Here is a 25,749-nt window from a genome sequence, read left to right as displayed (position 1 = left end):
GAGGATTACGTCTTTCAAAATTCGATGGCTCTAGGTACCGTTGTTTTATAACAATGCCAGAAATATACATACATTTATGCAGATTTTTCATTATTTAATTTCTTTAAATATAACACAGAGCGATAATACTTTGTCGCAACAGTTTGAAAAGTGATTTTCCGTTTGTAGTGAATCGGCGCAAAATCGAAAAACTATTTAAAATTAAATTATTTTATTAATTTTGCGATATTGCTGTTGAACTGAATTTTATGGTTTAAGTGCACAGAAGTGATATTTAATAAATAAAGGTAACAGACAAAATGTTAAAGAAAACTCCCCTTTGGAGGTAATTTAAAATTTCAAACCTTTCAGAATTTTTAAAATTTATTTTCTTAATATTCCTTCATTTTTAAAATCTTGATCACAGTGGTCACAACACACATATATGAAACTAATGCAGATGTAGCTAGCAGTAAATATCATGGTAATAAAATATAAATTGCAATTTGTGTCAAAATTTAAAAAATAAAAATAAAAAAAAAAAAAAAAAAATAAGACTATTTTTAGCGCATTATATCCTTTCCTTTGGTTTAAGTAGTTTTAATTCTGCAGGATATTGTTAGGATCGAGAATGGAATACACATATATACGCATTCCATTTACTGACTTGAAATAATTTTATTTATATAAATCTGATGAAGCTTTGAAGCAGTGATTTTAGAATAATAGTTATTGTAGAAAATAAAATAATACCTACATGTAACCTTTGAATTCTGAGAGGAGTTATCACTTTTGTAACTTCTGTTAGGTAGTACTGCATAGCGTCCAAGAAGTGAAATTTATAGTTAAAAATCACCTTCTTTACATCGCCTGAGACTAAATAAAAATAAAAAATAAATACTGAAAAGAGCACAGCGATTTATAATATTTCATAAAAGCTGAAAAGAAAAAATCTGACCCGGAAAAGAAAAAATCTGATGTGTACACCACATGACTTCCTTGTACGGAATATTAAATTATACGAATTTTTTCTTGCATTTCATTTAAACTTATTGGATTGAATTAAATCTACTTCGTAGACAGCGCACAAACCACAATAGAATAAATGCATTCTTTAAAATCCACTTTGTTTACCATAGCTACTCTGGCGCTAGGTTCACTTAACAGTATTATATTTCGTTCATATTCTAACTCAGAATGCACAAAATTTATATCATTTAAAGAATAGAATTATCTAATCGTTGCCACATGTTCTATTCAAATACTATAACAAAGCTAGAACGAGGTATAAAAGAAATTAAACAAACAAAACAAAAAAGAAACAGTTTTTCACAGATGATTGAGTATTTCTCATTCAATTCATTCAGTTCTCACTTCGCGAGAATGCAGAAATACATAAGAACTCAAAATATCTACATTAAAAATTACGAAGTAAATCTTAAACACTTATTTCCTCGAAAAAATTCCAGAAAGGATTAAGCTTAACTTAATTGGCAATAATAAATGAATGCGTTATCTTTGCTGTTGCGAAGCTAAGTTTCTCTAGATTGGCAACAAATCCACTATCCTGCTGTTTCAAATGTAAACAAACAATGGTCGCCATCAAGAGAAGTATTAGGCTTAGCGACACTTAAACAACTTTAAAATTGTTGATAATTCTAAAAATATGGCATAGAGATTTACTAAAGGCATAAAAACCTTAACCGGAAGATAAGAACAACATAATTCAATCATTGTTAAAGCAAAAAATGTACAATTTACAATGATATAAGAGTAAAGAAACTGAGATCACTGAGCCGGGTAACAGAGCGGATATTTATATAAATATATTTATATACGTTTGGTGCGGCCGATTGAAACCAAAATACGAGGTGCACATCTGGCATGTTATAACAGTCCTATATATAAAATTTCAACGTTCTGAGGCTACTCGTTTTTGAGTTATGCGAGATACGTACGTACGTACACAGACGCCACGAAAAATTCTCTTCAGAATTCATTTTAAAGCAGTTTTATAATTTTTTTGCAGGAAAACAGTATTTTATTCTGTCCTTACGTACAGATATCACGCAAAAACATCGTTAAATTGCATTCGATTGCAGTCAAAATTGATATTTTCGTTAAAATATGCTGCCTGAAACTTTTTGCGATTACAATACTTCCTTTTTACTTCGTACAAGGAAGTAAAAACTGAAGTTCATTTTATATTAATCATCTGACCTTAATTTTAAGTATTTTTGAGCTTTCTTGTTAAGTGTGGGAACTTTGTTGTGTCCTTTGTTTCAGTAGACTATAAGGTACTTCTCCCGCTTTCCTAGCGTGCCTTCGTGGTGTAGTGGTCAGCACACTGAGCCGGTATTGCAGAGGTCCGTGGTTCGATTCCCGGCGAAAGCGATTGCATATTTTTCCTCTCTCTTGCTTTAAAAAAAATCCTAATGTCTCCACAAGACAGTAATAAAAATTTATTCTTTACTCTTTAGATTACAGTTACTGTTTTTCATATAACTTATAAAGTATTTTTCCAGCCTTCGTAGTGTAGTGGTGAGCACACTGGGCGCCTATTCCAGAGTTCCGAGATTCGATTCCCGGCGAAAGCGTTGCTCTTTTTTCACTTCTTCCTGTTTCAAAAATAACCTAATGTTACGGATTTGGTATTTAAATAGCTAATGTTAGTTGAATTATAAATTAAATCGTTTTATTTCTCGCGCAGTGTAGCGCGTGATGAACATTAAAAGAAAGCTAAGCCGGAAAACTAAAAATACAAGAGCGCGTGCATTTAATATTTCATAAATAAATATCTCTTTTTGATTTCTAGAAAGTTCCAGAAAATTCTCGCGCATGATTTAAAATCTTATAAAAAGGAGGCAAACCTCTCAATTCAGTTATTATTTAGTTAGTTTGTTGTTGTTTTAAGAGTTTGTTTAGAAATCTGCTCTTGTTGCCTGTAGCGAATTCGCGGATTAACTTTCTCTAGCTGTTTTTAAATTAAGTTCTCTTGAACTTTTGAGTAGTTAAAAGATAACTACAGTGAGATATTGTAATACCGCACGAATATTTGGAGAAATTTAAGCATATTTGTTGTGATAATAATGAATTTTGTTCATTTTTCATCGGACGTGTGCATTCCTTTCGTAACGAACCCGTATGTACGCAACACTAATATCTCTACAGTGGCGCCCGAACTGAGAGGGTGGGGGATGATGATTCTCCACACCTAGGATTTGGCGATTGGCTCCCCTAAAAGCGCAGTCACCCTTTAAAAGGGGAAGTATATAAGGTATTTCTCCCGCCTTCGTAGTGTAGTGGTCAGCACGCTGGATGTGTATTCCAGAGGTCCGTGTTTCGGTTCCCGGCAAAGGCGTTGCTCATTTTTCACTTCTTCCTGTTTCAAAAATAACCTGATGTCTGTAGAAATCGACAACGGTTTTATTCATAATCTCAGTTAATTTAATCTGTAATGTAAAGTTTATTTTAAAAAATATGATTTTTTAAAAAAATAATTCGAATGTATTGTAGGGTTTCTTTCTTTTAACTATTAACTAAGTGTTGAGGAACCTGGTGAACAGCTAAGCGAATAATCGCTTAAGTTCAGGAATAGAAACGTAGACTCAAGGAGGATTAATTACCCTTTATTGCTCACAATAAAGATATAAAGATATACAGTCGGTCCCTTTCTCAGGGCGTACAGCAAAGCCTCCACTTTGGCTTAAACTCAAAAGTGCAAGAAATAAAAACTTACCTAATGACTAACTAAAGAGCTTTAGCCGAAGCTAACATAAATTTAAACTAGTTGGCCCCTAATTGAATTATCTAGCGGAGTTATAAGGGCACGTAATACGACCGAGCGTAGTAATAGCTTAGAGAGACGTAGACAAAAGCCAAACGCGCGCTATTCAGAAACTCCGAGTGGAACTTCGACTTAAATACTACTCCTTCTCATTTGTATAAAACGCGATTCTAAAAATTCATTCTGCTAAGGAATTGTAAGTTGAAATTAAAACAGATAGGAAAGGGCGATAACTTAAAAATAACTGTTATAAACTTAGGATAAACCTTACAATGTTGTTACCAAATGTCTAGGCACGGTAAGATAGCTTTCCCGTAAGCGTAATGGCAAACCGCACATTGAGTTGATCAATGTTAAACGAATTTTGCATACTGCGCATGCCCAGAAGAGAATTTGGCGCAATTACGACTTTGGCCCAATTCTAAAAGAAGACAAATACGGTGTGTGGTTTATATCCTGTTATTGGGTCGGAGTTTTAAAACTTTGTAAGTTGCTTCATTACTTAGAGTGTAAATATAGATTGTAAACTATGCAAATTTTCGGTTAAAGAGTGATTACAAAACAGAAAACATTACAAGATATATTAGCTAAATGTACTCTATTCATTATATTTCTGAGGAATAAAAGCAACTGATTATTTAGCATACGTTTCAATTGTATATACTTTAACAAATTAAGGAATATATCCAGTTTAAATTACTGAATAAAAGTCAAAGACATTATTATCATGCTTTTGAACAAAATAAACCAAAATTAATGAAAAGAAGCAAATGCATTGAACAAAATTACATAGTATTGCAATTGTAAACAGTCGATAAGACCTGCATGACGAACAGGCTTGTAGGGTTGTTTCTGCTTAGCCGCCAGTATTTTCTCCCACGTCAACGGTACAACACTGAGCATGCGCAGTAAGCGAAATTCGTTAACATTGATCAACTCAATGTGCAGTTTGCCATTACGCGGAAAGCAGGTTTAGGGTTGCCAGAAAATGGCAAGGGAATGCAGGGTTATCGCATTTGGCGAGAAACCGCTCATTTGGCGACATTTGGTGATATGCCACAGATGGATGGAGTACCTTCTGGAACGAATTCTTACTGGTTTAGCCCAGAATGTTCTCGAACACAAGCCGAAAGCTATATAAACCCTGCTGGAACGCGGAGAGTCAGTTAGTTAGTCCGTGCGGAGTCAGTGAGAGTCCATCAAGTTGACAGTCAGTCAGTGAGTGCCGAGTTGGTCGTCGAGTGCGCTGAAAGAGTCTCTTAGTGTATCGCGAGTTAGTGCATCGTCAGATTTCACCTTAGAGTGTGTTGGCTCCAGAAACGACCGAACCGAGGAGTCGGGAGTTGTACTCTAGTGTATCGTCGAATGCATCGCGAGTTGTAGCGTGAAGAGTCTCGAGAGTACGTACAGTTCCGAGAACGACCGAGTAAATTCGGGAGCTGTATTCTGGTGCTTTACCGTGAAGCTGTGTTCACCGTTATAGCCTGATTGCCTGAAAGCTGGGTCACTGATTGTTATAACGTGTTTATAGTAATTCTTCGACGACTGAAAACGTGATTTTCGAGTTGTGTTGAATAATACTGGCGAATAAAGTGTGTTTTGTTACTTCATCAAGTGTCGTCGTTATTCACTCCAAATCCGCGAACCCTTCTGTACGAAAGGAAAAAAAAAAAAAAAAAAACGTAACAATATATTGATTGAAAACTGTATAGTATTCTGTAGATTATATTTATACTAATATAAGGTATAACTTATTCACTAAGGTATAATTATACTAATATAAGGTATAATTAAGGTATAATTTATTCAGAATTTACCAGCAGAAGCCGTGCAAAAACGTTGAAATTTAGACAAATAACTCGATAAGATTCATTTGAACGGAACGAAATTTATTTATTTCAAAGGTTTTATTTCAGAAAATGTTATTCTGTTTTGCTAATTCGCTTCAATATCATCGTTTTACTGCGACGAGGAAAAAATTATCAGCCCAAGGGAGCGTTAGCCAGAAGGACTATTATTCTTGATACGGCATTTTGAGTCGGTTCACTACAAACGGTGTATTACTTTTCAAATTGTTGCCACCAAATATTACAGCCATGCATTATATTTAATGAAATTAAATAATGAAGAATTTACATGAATGTATGTATGCTACTCGCACTGTGAAAAAACAGCTGTACCTAGAGCCATCCAGTTTTTAATAACGCAATCCTCAACCCGAACACGGGCAGCTGGAATCCAGAATTTGGAAATTCAAGTTGGTTTTATTATCTATTTTATATTTTGCAAAGCATTTACGCGTTTTTGATTAACAGAACGATTTCAAAGCTAGCAGTGGCGGCACTGTACGAAAAAAAAAAAAAAAAATACCTCCAGCACTCATTTTGCTGTTGAATCGAATTTTATTTGGCATAAGCGCCAAGAACGTGACATTTAACAAATAAAGCAAACACACACAACGTTATTAATAAAAAGGCAAAAAATTGTTTTGCAAAGTTATCGTAGTAAAAATCTGAACATTAATATCATAAGGTATTTCTCCCGCCTTCGTAGTGTGGCGGTCTGTACGCTGGGCGCGTATTCCATAGGTCCATGGTTCGATTCCCGGCGAAGTCTGCTCATTTTTCATCTCTCCTGCTTCAAAATAACCTAATGACTCTATAATATAATAAACAGAAAAGAGACAAAAAAATTCCGAAAGCTTTTAGATATTATATTACGCCGTACTTTTTTCTTTCACGGGGGTTTCACAACGGCATTTGAAATGTGATACACGCATTCAAAGTCATTCGATGCAAAATACCGTTAGACATTGTAACCTCTTCGCGTTGCTTGCATAATACCAGTAAGAAATATAAATAAACGTCGCGCATAAAATATCCGTTCTTGAAGCTGTATGCGATGTTAATTTTAATGGGATGCTTTAAAATCGTTGAGTTTGTTAATCGAAAATTACGAAAAATTTTATTTCGTAATCGTAAATTTAATTCGTAATTTAATAATTGGGTGGAGACGTAGGTTATTCAAAATTTGATGGTTCTAGGTATTGTCGTTTTATCACAATGCGAGAAACTTACGTACATTTATGCAGATTCATTATTTAATTTCTTTAAATATAATACAGGGATGTAATATTTGGTCGCAAAAGTTTGAAAAGTGAACCTGCATTTAAACTTTTCAACGCAAAATGCCAAAACGAAATTAATAGGTATTCTAGTCTAACGCGCTTTGGGCTAAAAAGATGGGTTAGTAGGGGTGAGTGTAACAGAAGACTTTGTAGATTGCGAGATCAGCAAAAGCACAAAAAACCTTCACACACTCTTTTGGACGACCGTTAAAATCTTATACCTTTCAGTTTTTGTTAATAATATTTATTTTATTCGGCTGGTATGACAAGCAGATAGTTTTAAAAAGCAAATGAAATTTTACTGTTTTGTCTTAATCCGCGCATGATGAAAATGCTCACTTTTTGCTTATTTAATTCATCAAATCAGTTCAAACTATTTCCACTTCTGTTACATGCTTTCAGATGAGCACACGCGCTCACATAAATATACCCGATTCCTTCTTCCGTATAAACATGCTGTAAAAACATATAAATTTCTGATCGGGACAGAGGTAATATAAGCATTTAATGCTTTCTTTTATTTGCCTTCTATATTTTGTCAATACACCAGATAGTTTCTATGGGGCAGATGTTTAAACACATGTTCGTGACGGTTTAGAAGTGTTGCCGTATTTAACACGGAATGATTTTCTCCGTTCGAAAGCACTTCTTTTCTTTGTTTGGTGTCTTTGATAGAGTAACTGCATTAGTTCTATTTTTATTTAGTTTTTCTCAAATTTCTGACATTATGTAGAAATTCGATCACGAAACTTCTCATGCTTTTTGTAATAACGGCTAAATTTCTTGTTTTATTTCACTATTTTTTCAAATTATTGCGGAACAGATGGCAACACTTCATCGCCTGCATGGTTGCCCGTCTGGAATTTATTCACGCAATAAATTATATTCGCTTTTCAGAAGTAACAACGTGACCTCGAAATTCACCCATGCCAGTCACCTTCCTGTGTGTTTTTTATTAAACCCGCTAAAATAAGCTACCAAACTATCGTAAGTTTCTGACCAGCCAATCTTGCATTAACGCTTTATTCTCGATAAAAGTTAGGATGTAATATTTGAATCGTTTTATTTATGAAAGTTGATATGCATATCTGAAAATCTGTCTCGTAATCAAAACCGTTGTTTTGCTTCACATGCGTCGATCTATAGAGGTAACGATCAATTTGTTGCATTACAAATAATCCTTACAGAAATCCTTAGAGGCTTTGCAGAAATCAAAACGTTTTAAGCGATAAATATTGCCTTAAAAGTTAACTTTTGGTTAATTTGCAATATATGACAACTGTGACGCCATATAAAGGACGTTTACCTATTTTTAACACGCTTTAGTAACAACTATTTTGTGTCTTATATCAATCATATAATTTTAAATTTCACAAATTTTATTTAGTTGCGCAATTTTTAGCCCAAAGGGGCATTAGCAGTAATGTTCTATTAGTTTAAAAAAAGGCATTCTGCAACGAATTACTATAAACGTCGTTTCACTTTTCACTTTGTTGCCACTGAATATTATCGCCCTGTATTATATTTAAAGAAATTAAATAATGAAGACTCTGCACGAATCTATGCATGTTGCTGGGCACTGTAAAAAACAACGATAACTAAGAGCCATCCAATTTTGAATACCGTAGTACTCCACCCGAACATGGGCACTTGGAAACTCTAATTTCGAATTTATTTTATTACCAGTTTCTTATTTTGTGAAATTTTAACGAATTTTTTATTAACAAACTCAGCGACTTCCAGTAATGACAACACACTGTACGGAATAAAATATTTTTATCTTGAGCACGCGAGACTGTCTATCGGAAATCCTGACGATATCCTGTTTTTAAATAATTTTAGCTCAAATGTTCTCGAAACGTGTATGTATGTATAAATGGGGGGGGAGAATAAAAAAGCTCTTTTGGGCTTAATATAAAATCTAAAAACATTTTAGAGTTTTTTATTTTTCTTTCTTTTTTCATATATTTATTTACTTATTTTTTTTTTTTTTTGTGTATGTGTATGTCTGAGTGTGCAGGAGAAGAATAATGTTTTATTCTCATACGTACACAGATTCGCAAAAGTTTTCGAAAATAATATGAAACTTTTTAGACATATAAAATTTTATAAAACACGAGTTTGAATGAAATGCGCTTTACCTAGACTTCTTTTCACTCTAAACATTTTATATAGAATGGAATGTTGAACAAAAAAATAAACTTTCTTTCAAGCAAGAATATTGTTACGAAATGTCCAGGCGCGGTAAGATAGCTTCCCCGCAAAACAGTTCAGGGTTGCCATAAAATGGCAAAGAAGGCAAAGTTGCCACATTTGGCTATATTTGGTGACGAAATTGGCGATATGCCGCGGACGGATGGAGAACTCTTCTGGAACGATTTCTTACCGGTTTAGCCCAGAATGTTTCGAGTTATATAAACCCTGCTGGTATGCAGAGTGTCAGTGTGTTCCGAGTTAGTCAGTCCGAGCGGAGTCCATCGAGTTGACAGCCGGGCAGCGAGTGCCGAGTGGGTCGTCGAATGCATCGAAAGAGTGTCTTAAGAGTTTCGCGGTTAGTGCATCGTCGAGAGAGCGTGTTGAGCTCCGGAAACGACTGAAACGAAGAGTCGGGAGCTGTGCTCTGTGTGTCGTCGAGTGCACCGCGAGTTGTAGTGTGGAGAGTCTCGATAGTACGTGGAGTTCCGAGAACGACCGAGCAGAATCGGGAGCTGTACTCTGGTGCTTCGCAGTGAAGCTGTCTCCACCGTTAAAACCTGATAACGTAAAGGCTGTGTCGCTGATTGTTCCAGCGTGTTTATAGTAGATCTTCGTCGACTGTAAAAGTGTTTTGGAGCTGTCCTGATTAATATTGATAAATAAAGTGTGTTTCGATACTTCAAGTGTCGTTGTTATTCGCTCGAAATCCACAAGAACCCCGTACGAACGTGAAGGAAGGAAACAACGTAACAACTGGTATCGGAGAAAAACGCAACAATATTATAACACCAAAGTTTCGGATATTATACTGGAAACAATATCGTTTGTTAATAGTAGAGCACATAAAAATATTCTGACATTATTTTATTTTAAATTAATGACATCTAAAAAAATCATTTACTTCAATTCTTAAAGAACATTTTTCCAGATCTGTGTTATTTCGACGTTTTGCTGTTATGGCTGCTTCTGAAAAGCATAATTGATTAGAAATTCAAAAATTATCTCTTAATTTTTAACTAAAAATCCACTAGAAAATTTGCTGTAATGATTACGAAGAAATAAACAGTTTTTTGACCGAATCAAAATGTTACTCGAAGCACAATAGCATTCAGAATCATAATGATAAAAAAAAATCGGAAAGGTTTCAGATTTTAACGCTCGCCCAAAAGGGTTTTTTTTACGCCTCTCGCTGAGCTCGTAGTGTACATAGTCTGTTGTTGCACTTAATGCTGCTGACCTACTTGTTCTGTTTTTTGAAGCTCCATTAATAAGCATAATTTTCTTTTTATCTTTTCATTATTAATGTTTTGTGTATTAATTTTATTTACTAAATATCCCGATCTTCGAACTTACGTCACTCAAAATTCAATTCAACAGCAAAATCACCAGATATTTAAAAACAGCATATGTTTAGAATTTCCGGCTGACAGTCTTTCCCGTTGGAGATAGAAAAGCTTTTTTCCGTACACTGTTGCTATTGCTTGCTTTGAAATCGTTGAGTTTTTTAATCAAAAAGTAGTTCAATTTTTACGAAATATGAAGTAGATAATAAAACAAATTTGAAATTCAAAATTAGGTCTTCCAGGTTTTCATGTTCGGATTGAGGTTCTAAGTTATTCAAAATTTGTGAGCTGTAGGTATCTTTGTTTTCTCAAATTAATAACATAAGATAAGCGGAGAAAAATAAGGTTATAAATAATAAATAACTAGTTGAATCCATGAAAAAATTTAGCTAGATATTTGAGAGAGTTAATTCAATAAAATAATCGAATAGTTTAAAGAAATTTAAAAAAAATAAAAATTAAGAAAAAATTTGAAAGTTTCAGATTTTAAATTACTTCCTAATGAGCGTTTTTTTTTTAACATTTTGTCTGTTACTTTTATTTATTAAATATCATGTTCTTCGCATTTAAACTATAAAATTTAGTTCAGGAGCAATATCGCAAAATAGTTTTAAATTGAGCATGTCCTTTAGAATTTTCGATACACAGTCTCGCCCGCTGAAGATAAAAATGTTTTTTCTGTACAACGTTGCCGTTGCTCGCTTTGAAATTCTTGAGTTTGTTAATCAAAAATTCATTAAAGTTTTAAAAAAATAGGAAATGGATAATAAAACAAACTCCAAATTTCTAATTTGGTCTTCCACATGCCCATATTCGCAGGAGGATTACGTCATTCAAAATTCGATGGCTCTCTGTACCGTTGTTTTATAACAATGCGAGAAATATACATCTATTGATGCAGATTTTTCATTATTTAATTTCTTCAAATATAATGCAGGACTCTAATATTCTGTGGCAACAGTTTGAAAAGTGAAATGGACATTTATGGTGATTAAACGCAAAATCGCCAAACGAAAACAATAGTAATTCAGGGACAAAGCCCCTTTGGACTAAAAATATTTGATAGAATCATAAGTGTTGGTGTGACATAATTTTTCCATTTAAAAGACGAATTAATTTTTAAGCTCAATGATTTTTTTTTGGAAATGTATTTAATGGCACAAGGATATTAAACTCATATTTCAAAGAAAATCAAGTTTTATAGAATCAGTTTAATGCATTCAAAATTATTAATATTATTTAGGAAATCATAAGCTTTCAGGTTCTTTTGTGAGACAGAGTACCGAATTATATTCGCACGCAACCTAAAAACATTCCAACTATTGAAGTTTAGAATAAAGTTTGCGGGTATATTCTTTACCAGGCACAGTTGCGTTTGTAAGTAATGCGATGCATAATCTTATGATATATTCAAAATGAGTTTATTGTTACTGTTATCGTTAAAACCACTTTTCAGTCTGCCATATTAAAAGACAACTATACTTATTGGTTTGGAAAAGAATCAACCGTATTATATTCAACAAAGTAAAATGGTAAATGTATTTATTTTCGCTGCTCAGATGAACAATGCATTTCACTTTCTCGTAATTCAAAGCAGAAAGCCATGTGGTAAAATTGCGTAAAATTTTCACCTTGAACTCGTACGTAGCGAGAAGAATTGCTGAAAACTGACTATTTCGTAACGTTCTCTGAGAATACGTGAATGGTAATAATACGTAAATACTGCATGTGTAGTATATATAAAAATAAGATTATAAATGAGATATTAGGAAGACGCGCAATGCATTTCCCTTCGCATGTACACTCAGCACAAACAACAACAACAAAAATGTCTGAAAGCTTACAGATTTAATATTACGCCCAAGGGGGATTTTATCTACGTTTTGTGTGTTACCTTTATTTATTAAATATCATGTATTTTGCACTTAAACCATAAAATTCAATTCAACAGCAATATCGCAAAATAATTTTAAAACGAGCGTATCTTTAGAATTTCCGATACACAGTCTCGCGCGCTGGAGATAATTTTTTCTCCATACACTTTTGCCATTGCTTGCTTTGAAATCGTTGAGTTTCTTAATCAAATATTAGTTAAAGTTTTATAAAATATGAAACGGATAATAAAACAAATTCCAAATTAAAATTGTGGGCATCCAGATTACTATATTTGAGTCGAGGACTACGTTATTCAAAATTTGATGCCTCTAGGTACCGTTGTTTTTTCAAAGTGCGAGAAACATGCGCACATTCGTCCAGATTCTTCATTATTTAATTTCCTTAAGTATAATTCAGTGCTCTAATATTCGGTGGCAACAATTTGAAAAGTGAAAATCCGTTTATAGTGAACCATCGCAAAATGCCAAAACGATATTAATACTTTTCTGGGCAAATGGCCGCTTTGGGGGGGGAGGACAGTTCTATATTTCCCGTTCTAATGAGCCGATTAATGAAATTTAACTTGCAGGTTTTCCTGTCTCGAAAGCATATTTCTAAAGGAAAAACAACGGTTTCGTTTGAATAGTGCTTCCCAAGAGTACCCTTTGCGAAGGTAATCTATCTTTGCTCCTTCTTCATTAATCTGTCTTTGCCCCCCGTATCTTATCTTTGCACCTTCTTCCTGGTGAATGTACTATCCTTTCTATGTTAGTACAGTACACCAAGGAGAAGGAGCTCCCAGACCTTGCTTAATATGTCTTACACGCTTATAACGGCCTATCTCTTAGGGGCGATCCGAGCAGGCATACCTCCCCGGTCAACTCAGGAGGATAATTTTGATCCACACAGTCTGGGAATAAGAACACAAGTCAATGGTGATCGGCAAGCAGTCACCAACAAAGATAACATAGGTACGTCGTAGACTGTCTGCCCGTGTTGACCAAGGGAAACACACCCCCCAAGGGCAACCTTCGATATCTAACCATATACTCGTTTGTGGTTGGATTGGGTACAGTACTTTTGCTCATCAATCCAACCACAAACGAGTACATGGTTAAGTATCGAAGGTCGCCCTTGGAGGGGGATAACCGACTCGTTTGGCTGGGCGAGCTGGGAAGCGCCCACTTCAGGTACTTCAAGCACCGAACCATGTACCGTCCCCACAACAAAGGGCAGACAAGACAGTACCAGTACAGTCCCTGCCGAGCTTGAATCTATCATAGAATAAACGATAGTTCTAGCAACTGTGATGATTGAGTACTTACTCCAGAAGTCATGTCATGTTTAGGTACAGGTCCTAGCTAAAACGCCGAGAATTGCCGAACCAGTCGACATCCGAGAGGATCCATTCTAAGAACAGACAGCTTTACGTCATTTTTTCGCAACTAATTAATTCAACAAGCCGTGTGAGGCTTGGACATCTCTTCTGTCTTTTGGAGTGCAACATCAGTCAATTCTTTGTGATATATAGTGTTACGAAATGTCCAGCCGCGGTAAGATAGCTTCCCCGCAAAGCAGGTTTAGAGTTGCCAGAAAATGGCAAAGGAATGCAAGGTTGCCGCATTTGGCGAGAAACCGCTCATTTGGCAACATTTCGTGATATGCCACAGATCGATAGAGAACCTTCTGGAACGAATTCTTACTGGTTTAGCCCAGAATATTCTCTAACACAAGCCAAAAGCTATATAAACCCTGCTGGAACGCGGAGAGTCAGTTAGTTAGTTCGCGCGGAGTCAGTGAGAGTCCATCGAGTTGATAGTGAGTCAGTGAGTGCCGAGTTGGTCGTCGAGTGCACGAGGTTTCATCTTAGAATGTGTTGAGCTCCGAAAACGACTGAGTCGAAGAGTCGAGAGCTGTACTCTAGTGTATCGTCGAGTGCATCGCGAGTTGTAGCGTGGAGAGTATCGAGAGTACGTGGAGTTCGGAGAACGAGCAAGCAGAGTCGGGAGCTGTAGTCTAGTGCTCTGCAGTGAAGCTGTTCTTCACCGTTACAGCCTGAAGGCTGTGTCGCTGATTGTTTCGGTGTGTTTATAGCAGTTCTTCGACGACTGTAAAAGTGTTTCTTAGAGCTGCCTTGAATAATACTGGCCAATAAAGTGTGCTTTGATACTTCAGCAAGTGCTGTTCTCGTTATTCACTCCAAATCCACGAACCCTTAACGTACGTGAAGAAAATAACGTAACAATATCAAACAAAATGCTCTGTGATTTGACAGCGATATAGCCATAGTTTGGGTGGGTTTGGACTGGCGGGCATTTAGCCGTTTGATGAAGACTGCCCAATTGGCAAGAGTTCGCCCATTAAAAGTCAAATGCATTTAAATGGATATGGGAAGAATTCTATTGCAGGTATTTTGAAGTTATGAAAAGGAGCATTAAATGTGATAAGGTAATTTAAAAAAAGCTGAAATTTCTCCCACATTTTCCATGTGATTTTCATTAATTCTGATCTTGAAATGTGCTATTGTTTTGTTCTTTAGTTAGTAAAAAATAAAAAATTTTCAAGAGATTTAGATGTCTTTGGTGTTTCATATGTCTATATCATTCACTTGGAATGAAATGAAAAATTTAATACTGTATTTATTTCAATAAATATTGTTCGATAGGGGAAAATGGACTCTGTATAGTTAGTTAACTTACCTGCAAGTAAAATAGCAAAATCTTTATGATCTTGAGTTTCGATACAGTTGCTTACGTCGAAGGATCTTAGATACGGTGCCTTGGCTTTGAATTTCAGGAAGTTAGTTGATCGCACACCTTCTACCAGTTCCCCAGCCTAAAGCAAAAAACAAAAACATTAGTTTAATTAAAAAACAGCATTAATTAAAAAAAGCAAACAAAACTTAAGTTTTGTTAAACAAAAAACTTAACTCGTTCAAAGAAGAAAAATAATGCATTTCTCAAACTCACCAATTGTTTTCGCAAGATCGTATGCTGTACAGGAACACCATATTCTAACATTTCATCTGCTTCTTCATGCCAGCCATTCTTTAGAGAAAGTAAAACAGAGATACTTTATTATAACGTTTAATAATCTTATCCAACAGGAAAATAGTATCATCAGTGTATGTATCAGTGCTTTAAGTAAGCGTATTTTTCATGTTAATGCAACATGAAGGTCTAAAGAAGCGAGATTTTGCCGGAAAAGTAAAAACACAGGGGCAACTCTACTGACACTACTACTCTAAAACTGAGTAAACGGGTGGGGTCTAAGCGGCTTTTGGTTAATCGACACTCTGACATGCACATGTTTTCTTAGCTGTGGGAGGGGTCCAAGCGGCTTTTGTGACTGGTTCATCGACACTCTGACATGCACATGTTTCCTTAGCTGTGGGAGGGGTCCAAGCGGTTTTTGTGACTGGTTCATCCACACTCTGACATGCACATGTTTTCTTAACTGTGGGGAGGGGTCAAAGCGGCTTTTGTGACTGGTTCATCGACTCTGTCATGCACATGTTTTCTTAACTGTGGGTAGGGTCTAAGCGTCTAAGACAAAGTGACTGGTTAATCGACACTCTGAGATGCACATGTTTTCTTAACTGTGGATGGGGTCTAAGTGGCTTTTGTGACTGGTTATCGACACTGTGACATGCACATGTTTTCTTAGCTGTGGGAGGGGTCCAAACAGCTTTTGTGACTGGTTCATCGACTCTCTGACAAGCACATGTTTTCCTAAGTGTGGGAGGGGTCCAAGCCGCTTTTGTGATTACTCGCTCGAAGTGATTACCCTCGAGCGATAATGGCGGTATTAATGTACAGACTGTGATCTGCCTCTGTGCGTTAAATGTTTCAGACTGTACCATACTGTCAATGACATTTGTAGATCGCAAAATGTCGTAAAATATCATGAAATGTAAAATTACGATTTATAGATCGTAAAATAAATTGATTTTTACTTTAGCTCTTATTACCTATGCTAATATCTAGAATACAGTTCTGTATTACTTTCGGCTAGATTGTGTTTTTTTTTTTTTTTTTTTTTTTTTTTTTTTTTTTTTTTTTTTTTTTGGCTGCTTCATTGAAGTCCGAGTTAACTCGTTATGTACCATAATAAATATATAGTATTTTCTCGAAAAAAATTTTTTTAAGCTTACTGAGCTACATCTAGTGAGGTATATCTGTAGATAATACAAATTGCATAAAAAAATCAGAGATTTTCGGCATACTTTTTATTATAAATTCGGTCATTAAGCGGTTAAATCTACTACTACACTCGGCCGTATGGTACGCGCTTGTTGATAATCGCCGGCTAGGTTAAATTAGGACCAACTATGTTTGGTATTTGCGCCTAGCTTCGGCTAAGTCTGTTTAGTTTAGTATTATATTAGTTTCTTATTTTCTTATCTTGATTTAAAACCCGCAGTGGAGGCTTCGCTGTAAGCCCGTGAAGGAGCCATCTGTGATTATTATTAGGGAATGAAAGGATATTTTAACCCGTCTCTGAACTCTGTAGTTAAGTACTCGAACTCAGCGATAAGTCACTACCCAGTTCACTAGGTTCCTCTACGTTGAGCAAAGACAAAGTACCGACGAACATTATGCATTGCTAGCATCACCTTAGTGCAAGTTAAGATTTGCTTCTTAAAACAAGTTAATGGAAAGAAAAGCGAATGCATGAAGACGGGACAATTTTAATGTCGTGAACAGTGAAACAATTCTCTTCACGAATATTTTTGCAAACCATAAAATTCACCTAAAATTTAAAAAATACTCATCTGCATTCATTAAGAGAAAAATAAAAATTTTCTTCGTTTTATAGAAGGAAGGAAATATGTATTTTTCACCCATTAAAATTTACAATTATTATGATTTACGATTGTTTGATTAAAATTTGATCGATCGACAAAATTTTTATCGAAATAATATTCGATTCTGCTACTTATATGCTCATCCCTAATTTTTTTTAAATATCAATGTCTTTGATTTAAACACTTTATCATCCAGTAAAAAAATTGGCAATTAACAAGCATATGATGCTCAGGGGCCAATGTTTTCGCTACGAGAGCACAAATTTCCCAAAACTACTATTAGAACAAATTATTTTTCTGATTTTAGTGTAAACACTCTCTTTGTGTTTCATACCTGGATTTGTGTACTTTTGATATATTGCCTTAATTTCTTTAACATAGCATTTTAATATGCACGTATATATACGTTCTTACAGATATCACAAAATATATTCTAGGCCGTATATATACGGCCTTGCCGCTTAGAGGGTTAAAATAGAAAAAAAAAAGAAATTCGTATTGTAACAATTTGAATTTGAATACTTACAGTTGAAAAGAAAGTTTCTTTATCATATGTCGCATTAAAGTTTGCATCAAAATATCTGCCGGCAAAAACATCACATTCGATGTCTCGAACGAAAGTCTGAAAAAAATTTTTTTTTAATTAATGCTTCCTTAATTAATGATAACCAGTGCAGTTACATTATATAGTCAGGGTATAAATAGTTAGATTCAGGTTTTCTTAAAATGCATTGCTCGCTTTTTACTATAGTCATTACCAGTCAATATCGGTGGTTTAGCCTTTTTCTTAATTTTAAGGAAAGGTTTCTCCTTTTGGCGTCCGCCGAAATCATCGAGGAAAATACATCGCGGAAGACAACAAGGCAAGGCGAAACTGCCGTCGTGCAAAACATCATGAGAGAAAAGAAAGCAAGGAGAAAACATAGCAGTTCTGAAGCATCTTCGTACAAAACATGGCATCAAAATTAATGCGGTTCAAAAACTTCGCAATTTAAAAACATCGGCTTCGAAAATATCGTGGTTAAAAATAAAGTGCGTACAAATCATCGCATGAGGATAACGTAGCATACTTGCGTTTTAAAATTTTAAATTCGCATAATGATTTGTGAGCACAAGAAGGAATGAAGATTATTTAATTTTACGTTGATATTTTTGAATTATACGTTTTTGCTGAAAAAATAAGAAGGAAATTAAAACATTTAAAGACTGAAACTGAGTGGAAAAATAATTATAATTATTAGTTAGTGTAATTTTAAACTTTTATGGTTAACTAACAAAGGCCATTTGCTAATTATAGATTTTTATAAAGTTTCATTGGTAATTTTTCACGAAAAACATAGTCTAAAAATATTAGAATAAAGAAGATGAGTAACTGCATGTGCTTACTATCATATTATAAAATTATATTAACTGTTGTAAGCAGCATTAATTTTTTGCTCAGTTTCAGTTTCTGAATGATTAAGTTTCCTTCTAAATTTTTCAACAAAAAGTTTATTAATAAGTTCAAAAATATAAATGCTAATTCCTCATTCCTTTGTTGCACTTATAAAACATTATCCAAATATGTATTTACAAATTTTAAAACCTGAAACACACATGTCTGCGATATTATCGCCATACGACGATTTTGCAGGTGCTTTATTTTTACCACGAAATTCCCTCCCTGGAGTCGACGTACTGTCTGTCTACGAGAAGAACAGATCCCGCCTTAGTGTCTGGCCAGTGGCGGTCGCTATAACAACAAGGATATATTTCAAATAGGTGGAAACCTAGAGTTGCTTTATTGTTATTTTGTTTTTGGCGACTATTGGCTAAGTGGAAAAGAGTTATCATTCGTCTTCAAGACACCCCCATCGAAAATGGGACAAAGCTCGTTTCTATGGCAACAGACAGCTGCATGCTAACTGGCGAGAGCTTTTCTTATGATAGACAAACTGTAGAGAACTCTGCGAAGCTACTCGCTAGGATCTGTACCTAGGCAGTATCGGAGTACACGGGTGTATATTAATTACGAACCTAATGGTTCTGGAGGCCCCGGAAAGGTCACTTATTGGCCGGCCTGTGGGTCTGGCACGTCCTAGAGCAGAAGGCTCTAGTAGCTTGGGGTCCGAGTCCCTGGTTTTCTGGGTAATGTCCCTTCGCGACGGGCAGCCCGAGAGACTAGTAGCTAGTAAATAGACGACCAGCGTCGATGAATGGCCGCTGGTGTCGGTCCTCTCCAAAGTGAGCGGACAGGGGTTGAACCTCGGTCCTTGTTCTGAGGGTTGATTGGCCGCGTAATGCCAGCACCTAGCATGTCAGAACGTATTTGTAATTATCGACGATGATGTTTTGTATTATGATGTTTTACAGCTGCGGTATTTTCTCCTTGCTTTCTTTACTCCCACGATATTTTGTACAACGACGTTTTCGCCTTGCGTTACTTTTTTCACGACGTTTTCCTCCGCGATATTTACTCTTCTAATCCCCTTTTCTATAGATTTTTGGGTATTAAGAAATTCTTCTAAAACTTTTGAGATAAAAACAAAGTAATTCTTTTAGTAGATTATGGTTTTTAATTTTAGAGACTATCCGTTATTGTTGAAAGTGGTAAAACACTTACTGTTCCCTTGTACTCCATTTCATCAGCCTGCATCAAAAAGATTTCTTCCGGTGTGCCCATTATAGTGTAGATGACATTTTGTGTAGTTTGGAAGAAGTCTCCACTGATCGCTCGAATGTAGCAGCGACCTGATGCCTTGTTAGTCACGTATAAGAGACCTAAAATTTTACTTACTATAAATCTGCATCAATAAAACAAAGAGAAAAGAAAGAAAAAATGCTGAAAATGGAATCTTTAACATAAGCCTACAAATATTTTAATTCCGGGTTTTTAACGAAAGTTTCCCGCCACCACAAATATCGTCTGCGCAAACAGCTCGCGTTGGCATGTTTAATCACATTTTGTCAAACGATTTTTGGCATTTGAAAGAAAGAGACTTGCTTTGAAACACTATGTTGGGAAATTTGTAAAACAGTATCGTTCTCATTGAGAACAAGATGTCTGATATGGAACTACTACGCTACCTGATTAGAACTATCATTTACTTCCAGTTCTATCATTGAAAGGAGTTGTTATTGAAGGGTTGAGGTGAATTCTAGTTCTGTCGTACTAATGTTGTTGAAGGTCTGGTACCAAAAGTAAAAAAATAAGGACTATGACATTCAAGAAGCACAGCGTTCTGGTCGGCCTAGTGATGTTGACAAGGCCCGCCTGCGAGAACTTGTGGAAGGAGATCAGTATGCAATGGAGAGTTTGCTAAGGAGTTATACGTTAGTGCCATCTCCATTAGTCGTGTTATGCATCGCATAAAAGAGGCGTACAAATTCAATCGCTGGGTTCCGCATGAGGTGACTCAAGCAGATAAGAACAAATGTGTTCTGGCCTGCAGTAATCTGTTCTATCAAAGCAAGGGCAAAATTCTAGACTGGATGTCACTAGGGATGAAAAGTGGATTTACTTCAACAACACAGGCCGAAATGGGGTTTGGTCTGCGTCCGGCAGCGTTGCCAAGCGCAATTTGACTAACAAAATGATCATGTTTTCTATGTGGTGGGAGATAGAAAGCACGGCCACGTGGTATTATCCACAAAGAGTGTCTGGGAAAAGGTATAAACCTCGACAGTAAGATATGCAGACCGTTGGGTTGGCGAAAAGGTCAAAGTTCACGGATTTACACGTGGAAAATCATTTAAAAAATAATAACTTGACTTCTAATTAACTTATCGATGAAAGTTTACAACTGGGTCTCCCTTGGTTTTTGGCGATTCTTTTTCGACGCCAAGATCGGCGCCAGGAAGGTACAATTTCAAGATGGCCGCTACACAAAACCAAAATAAGAAGTAAAAAAACTGCACAAATTCTGTGTCCATGTACACATCAATCTGTTCACACTTAAAAAAGATCCCAGAAATGCACAAACTAGGCATTGCACAATCCCTTAAATTTGTCCATGTACACATCTGAGTTCCGGCGCAAAAAGATAATGTTCCATCGAGATAAAGCAAGACTAAGTGTATCTGCATTCACCGGCTGGACTAAGTACAGACTCGAATGGGATCTTTTTACCCAACACATAGCCCCGACATCCGTCCCTTCGGATTTCTTCCTTTTTTTTCACACCAGCAACTACCTCTTGCTGGTGCTATCTTCGATTCTGCACAGGACGTCCAAAATGAGGTTGATTTGTTATAGAACTAATTGTATAATTCTTTCAGTTAATTCTGAAAAACTAGATTACATCAAGTGACAGACTATTGAGGATTCTGATGTAATTTAACCTGCTAGTTATTCTTCGATATGCAATATTAAATATATTTATTTTGTTTCAAATGTCTATTTTTTAAAGAATAAAAAGAAATTCTAGCTGACCCTCAGCTGGCTCTTAGGTTGCAATAAATTTACTTAATACTGTCCGTTATTAGAAAAGAGAATTAGACAAATAATTTTTTTTTTTTGAAATTCTGCTGCGATGTAAAATAAGATGTTTATTTTTTTAATAGAAGAATTTTTAGTGATGTCCATTTTTGTAACTATATGACATTTTTCTTCATATCACTTTGAAATCTTTATTTAAAGGCAGAAAATTTTATCATATGACAGAATATTCCTGCACCGAAAGTATTAGCATTTATAAAAAGAAACAGAATTAATCACGAAACAAGCTTTACAAGAATTATACTGTTTTAAAATTTCAAAGAGCCTGCTTATCAGTTGGAGGAAAAACAAATTCGCCTGGAAAAACTAAAAGTATAACCAAAACTACCATAAACAAAAGACTCAATTGGCCTTTTTAATTAATTTTAATTAACAAAATACAATTAACATAAAACATTGCAATTAAGGGCGTTATAGTTACACATTTAAGTAACAAAGTAAATCTCGAGGAAACACCATGCTTAGTTCATGACTCCCGAACATCGACTGCTATAGTCTTTGTTGGCCGGTGTTTTGTCCCGGCGGCCGCTGGGTGGCGCTCGTTGAGCCGTGGAGTTACAAAGGTACAATTATAAAACCTCATGTAACGCGAAAGATTTTGCAGTTAAGAACATGAAACTTGCAACAAGATCTTTATTTTGATACCTGATATACATTTAAGTTATACAATTCTGAAAATTTCGGCAAAATACTCCCTATTTCTACGAGAAATAAATTTAAACAATAAAATACGAAATTTGATGTATGTTAGGGTAAAGAAGTAATACACAAACGAAATTAGTAAGGTGTGTGGAGACGCAAAGGACTAAATTTTGCAGGAGTTCCTGCAATAACAAAGTCTATTCACAATAAATAGTAGCGTCTAGTCCTAGCATGGTTTACGCTTCGCGCATGCGCAATAGCCGTCGCTTGGCCAAAGAACAAAGAATGTATGTTTGGCTTGGCGATGAATTCAAAGTTCAGACTTCAGCGATGCGTAAGTGAAGTGCCGCGGAATGTGTGAAATTTGCTCACTTTGTGCCCAATTATGCGAGCAATTATTTGCCGGGTACTTAAAAAAGCGTATGCGGTGAGTTTTGTGCCCAAATAATGCGAGAATTTATTTTCTGGAGACTTGAAAAAGCGTGTGGGGAAATAGACGTTATTCTTTGTTCACTCGTGATGTCTATGAATTGCTTAAATTAATGCCGTAGGTTTTTGTAACGTGCAATAATCAATTAACTTAACCGTATTTTACATTTATTTCCAAATGTATTTTTATTTGATATTTCATCTTATATTTACTGTTATCATAAAATTTCTTCTCAAATTCATGCTTTCCACAAAGGCATATCTCATCTTAGGCAAATGATTCTTGAGAGCTTAACATAATCAATTAATTTAACCTCATTTTACAAATTTGTTTTCTTTTTTCATATTTACAGTTATCATAAAAGTTCATTTTTTAACGGACATTCAGCAAAATAACATACGTTGGTCCTTTCTTTTCGTATCCTTACAAATTTGTTTTTTATTTCATATTCAAAATAATCATAAAGGTTTGTGTTTTAACAGGCATTCAGCAAAATAACATACTTTGGTCCTTTCTTTTCGTATTCTTGATTACATTATCTTACGTTGTAATCCAAAAGGTTATCCAAAATAGGTCTTCGAGTATTCCAAATATACAAAATTACCTTTCATACTAATCACGCGAAATAAAATAAATCAGTAACCGGTTAACATCAACACTTCAAGCTTTTTATTCAGGCTTAACCCCGTAAGAGCCAGCACCGGGAGAACGAAGCGCAGTCACGGGATCGGCCCCTCTGAAATGGATCGTCGCCACCGTCCCGCGCATTTTCAGCAGTTAAACCTAATTTTACAACCACCCCCCCCCAAAAAAAATATAAAATCAGCATTTTTATATTATGATTTCAATTTTTGAAGTTGCATATTTAATGTACTTGTTTTTAATGTGTATTAATATAAAGAATATCACATTAATAGAAATAAATCAAACCGGCAAAATACTAAAATCATAACTATACACAGAGAAATAAATACTATAAACATGAAAAAAATTACAAATATGAAATTAAAAAAAAACTAAATAAGAATTACTTGTAGAGAATTAAATTCCTGTTTAAAAATTCTGCTGTGTGTAAAATAATCCAAAACAAGAATCGACACACAGTCCTACATTGCATATTTCGCATTCAAAATACGTTGTTTGCTTTCGCTTTTCTTTGGTTTTAGCGCACACAACACATCTTTCTCCTACCTTTATTACCTCCTCCGTCAACGTAAATTTTCAGAAACTGTCTTCCAGTTAGACGGAAAGGTGGAATATCCGGTGATTTTGGACAAATTTTTAAGTTTTTAGGTAAGGTCTCTTAGCCATGGCTAACGGAATGACACTGAATATAACCCCATCACATGTCACAAAACTTCAAAAGACACTCAGAAATATTTCATCCTCAAACCCTGTGTGACATCAGGTTTATATTAGAAGACTTTCTGTTTCTCTAAATCGAAAACAGCGTCCACAATTACAGGAAAGTGATCAAGGAAAGACCCCCCACTGGCGAGACATCCGTTACTGATCACGTCAATATATACATTATATATAATTACATTATATGTAAAGTAAATACCAAAATATAACGCCTGTGTCATTATATATAATGAGCATTCAAGGTATTATATATAATGACCTATTAAATCGAGTAAGAAAATCAAAAACGCTGACTCTTTCCTGAGAAATGCGAGCAAGACGCATTACGCGTCAAGAAAGCTGATAGTCTTTCTCCTTCTGTAATAATGTTGTAATGTTATTTTTCAATTAAGCAAGGAATCTTATGTTAAGTTTCAAAATAAATAGGAAAACAAGAAAAATAATCCTAACGAAATAAACAAAAACGCCCTTTAATTCACAGCCGTGATTTCCAGTTTGTTTATTTCAATAAATCTCTCACAGCCAGAAGCACAAAACAGAAACTAATGCCAGGATATGAAGGTCAAATGCCGCGTGAATCAATCCATATGAAAACAATTACCGCTTAGCTCCATTTACTGGCTTTTAAAAATTCAAATAAATCGTTCCGTTTTGATGTCGCGTTTACGCGACGCTGGGCTCGTAGGAGCAGAATCGTTGCGTCGCGTATACTGGACGCTGGGCTGGTAGGAGTGGAATCGTTGTGTCGCGTACACGCGACGCTGGTCCTGAACAGGTTAATTGTTGCAACGTGACAAAAATTTAGTGGGGTAACAACATGTCTTAAATTGCCAATCTCATGATATATCGCCAATTGTGTATAACGGACGCCAGCCAATATCGCCAACGAAGCTTGTCATTGAGCATGCGTGAAGCATAAATCATGCTAAGGCTAGACGCTACTACAATAAATAGCACCTGGGTGTTCCTAGAGAAGGCTAGTTGGAGCTGAATCGATGCAGTTGAGTCTTATTGCATTTCCTATTTGTTTTATCGGATTTAAATTCGAAGAACGTGCAGGCAATTCTGTCCGCTGGATTTTATCGCCCTCAAGCTAATCTAACCAGTCACTAGCGCAAGGAAAGGGGACGAGCGTTATCGATCATTAAGAGGAATTTATTGCCAATTGCACCCCTAAGGAGCTTGAGATAATGATCAAGAACCTCATTTCTGTATATTTTAGCATTCATATCTGGGCTTGTAATGGATAGTGGGTAGGTCAGTATGGTCATTTACAGCGATGCCTGCCCATACCGTTCATGGATGTTTTCAGGCTTACTGCATGTGTTTTTCTTTCTCTAGATGGCAACACGTATAAAATCAGTCGCCGCCTGTATAGTGTCGGTGCGCCATGGCGAGCCGAAAGTCCTCTTGTGCGGTTTGGCGGAAGAGGAGAGGGAGGGGAGACCTTCGGACCCGTTCTCCCGATGCGTGAACGAAGTTCAGGTGTGAGTGGGCTCCTGGCTTAGAAAACCCTCATCCCAGTCGAATGCATGGGTCTGTTTCCGAACTTTTGCTGAACGTGAATAAAACAAGGAATAGCAATTGAAATGAGGCATAAGTTCCTTTTCATGTATGTTGTAGTAGATCTTGAGATTCAGTTCGAGTCTGGGAAGCAGGATAAGCAATATGGCAACGGGAACGTCGATTAAGGATGGTTACCATCGGAGAGTGTCGATCGA

At 35.7% G+C, this 25,749-nt stretch overlaps 1 protein-coding gene across 1 annotated transcript in view; it reads right to left on the bottom strand.

The window, feature by feature from the left end:
* The window catches only part of LOC118195570 (uncharacterized), a 131,238-nt gene that overhangs the window by 17,950 nt on the left and 87,539 nt on the right, over positions 1-25,749 (bottom strand). The window contains exons 8-12 of the mRNA XM_035366900.2: positions 19,717-19,874; positions 17,641-17,736; positions 15,277-15,354; positions 15,007-15,142; positions 737-855 (exon numbers count right to left, since the gene is read on the bottom strand). Coding sequence (XP_035222791.1) covers positions 737-855; positions 15,007-15,142; positions 15,277-15,354; positions 17,641-17,736; positions 19,717-19,874 — 587 coding nt within the window. The remainder of the gene's footprint in view (positions 1-736; positions 856-15,006; positions 15,143-15,276; positions 15,355-17,640; positions 17,737-19,716; positions 19,875-25,749) is intronic.

This window comes from Stegodyphus dumicola, chromosome 11 (genome assembly GCF_044657685.1).
Source record: "Stegodyphus dumicola isolate Sdum_Otavi_A_Nest chromosome 11, ASM4465768v1".
Classification (NCBI taxonomy): domain Eukaryota; kingdom Metazoa; phylum Arthropoda; class Arachnida; order Araneae; family Eresidae; genus Stegodyphus; species Stegodyphus dumicola.
Note: the sequence above shows the minus strand (reverse complement) of the source record. Positions and strands in the feature narration are given on the sequence as shown.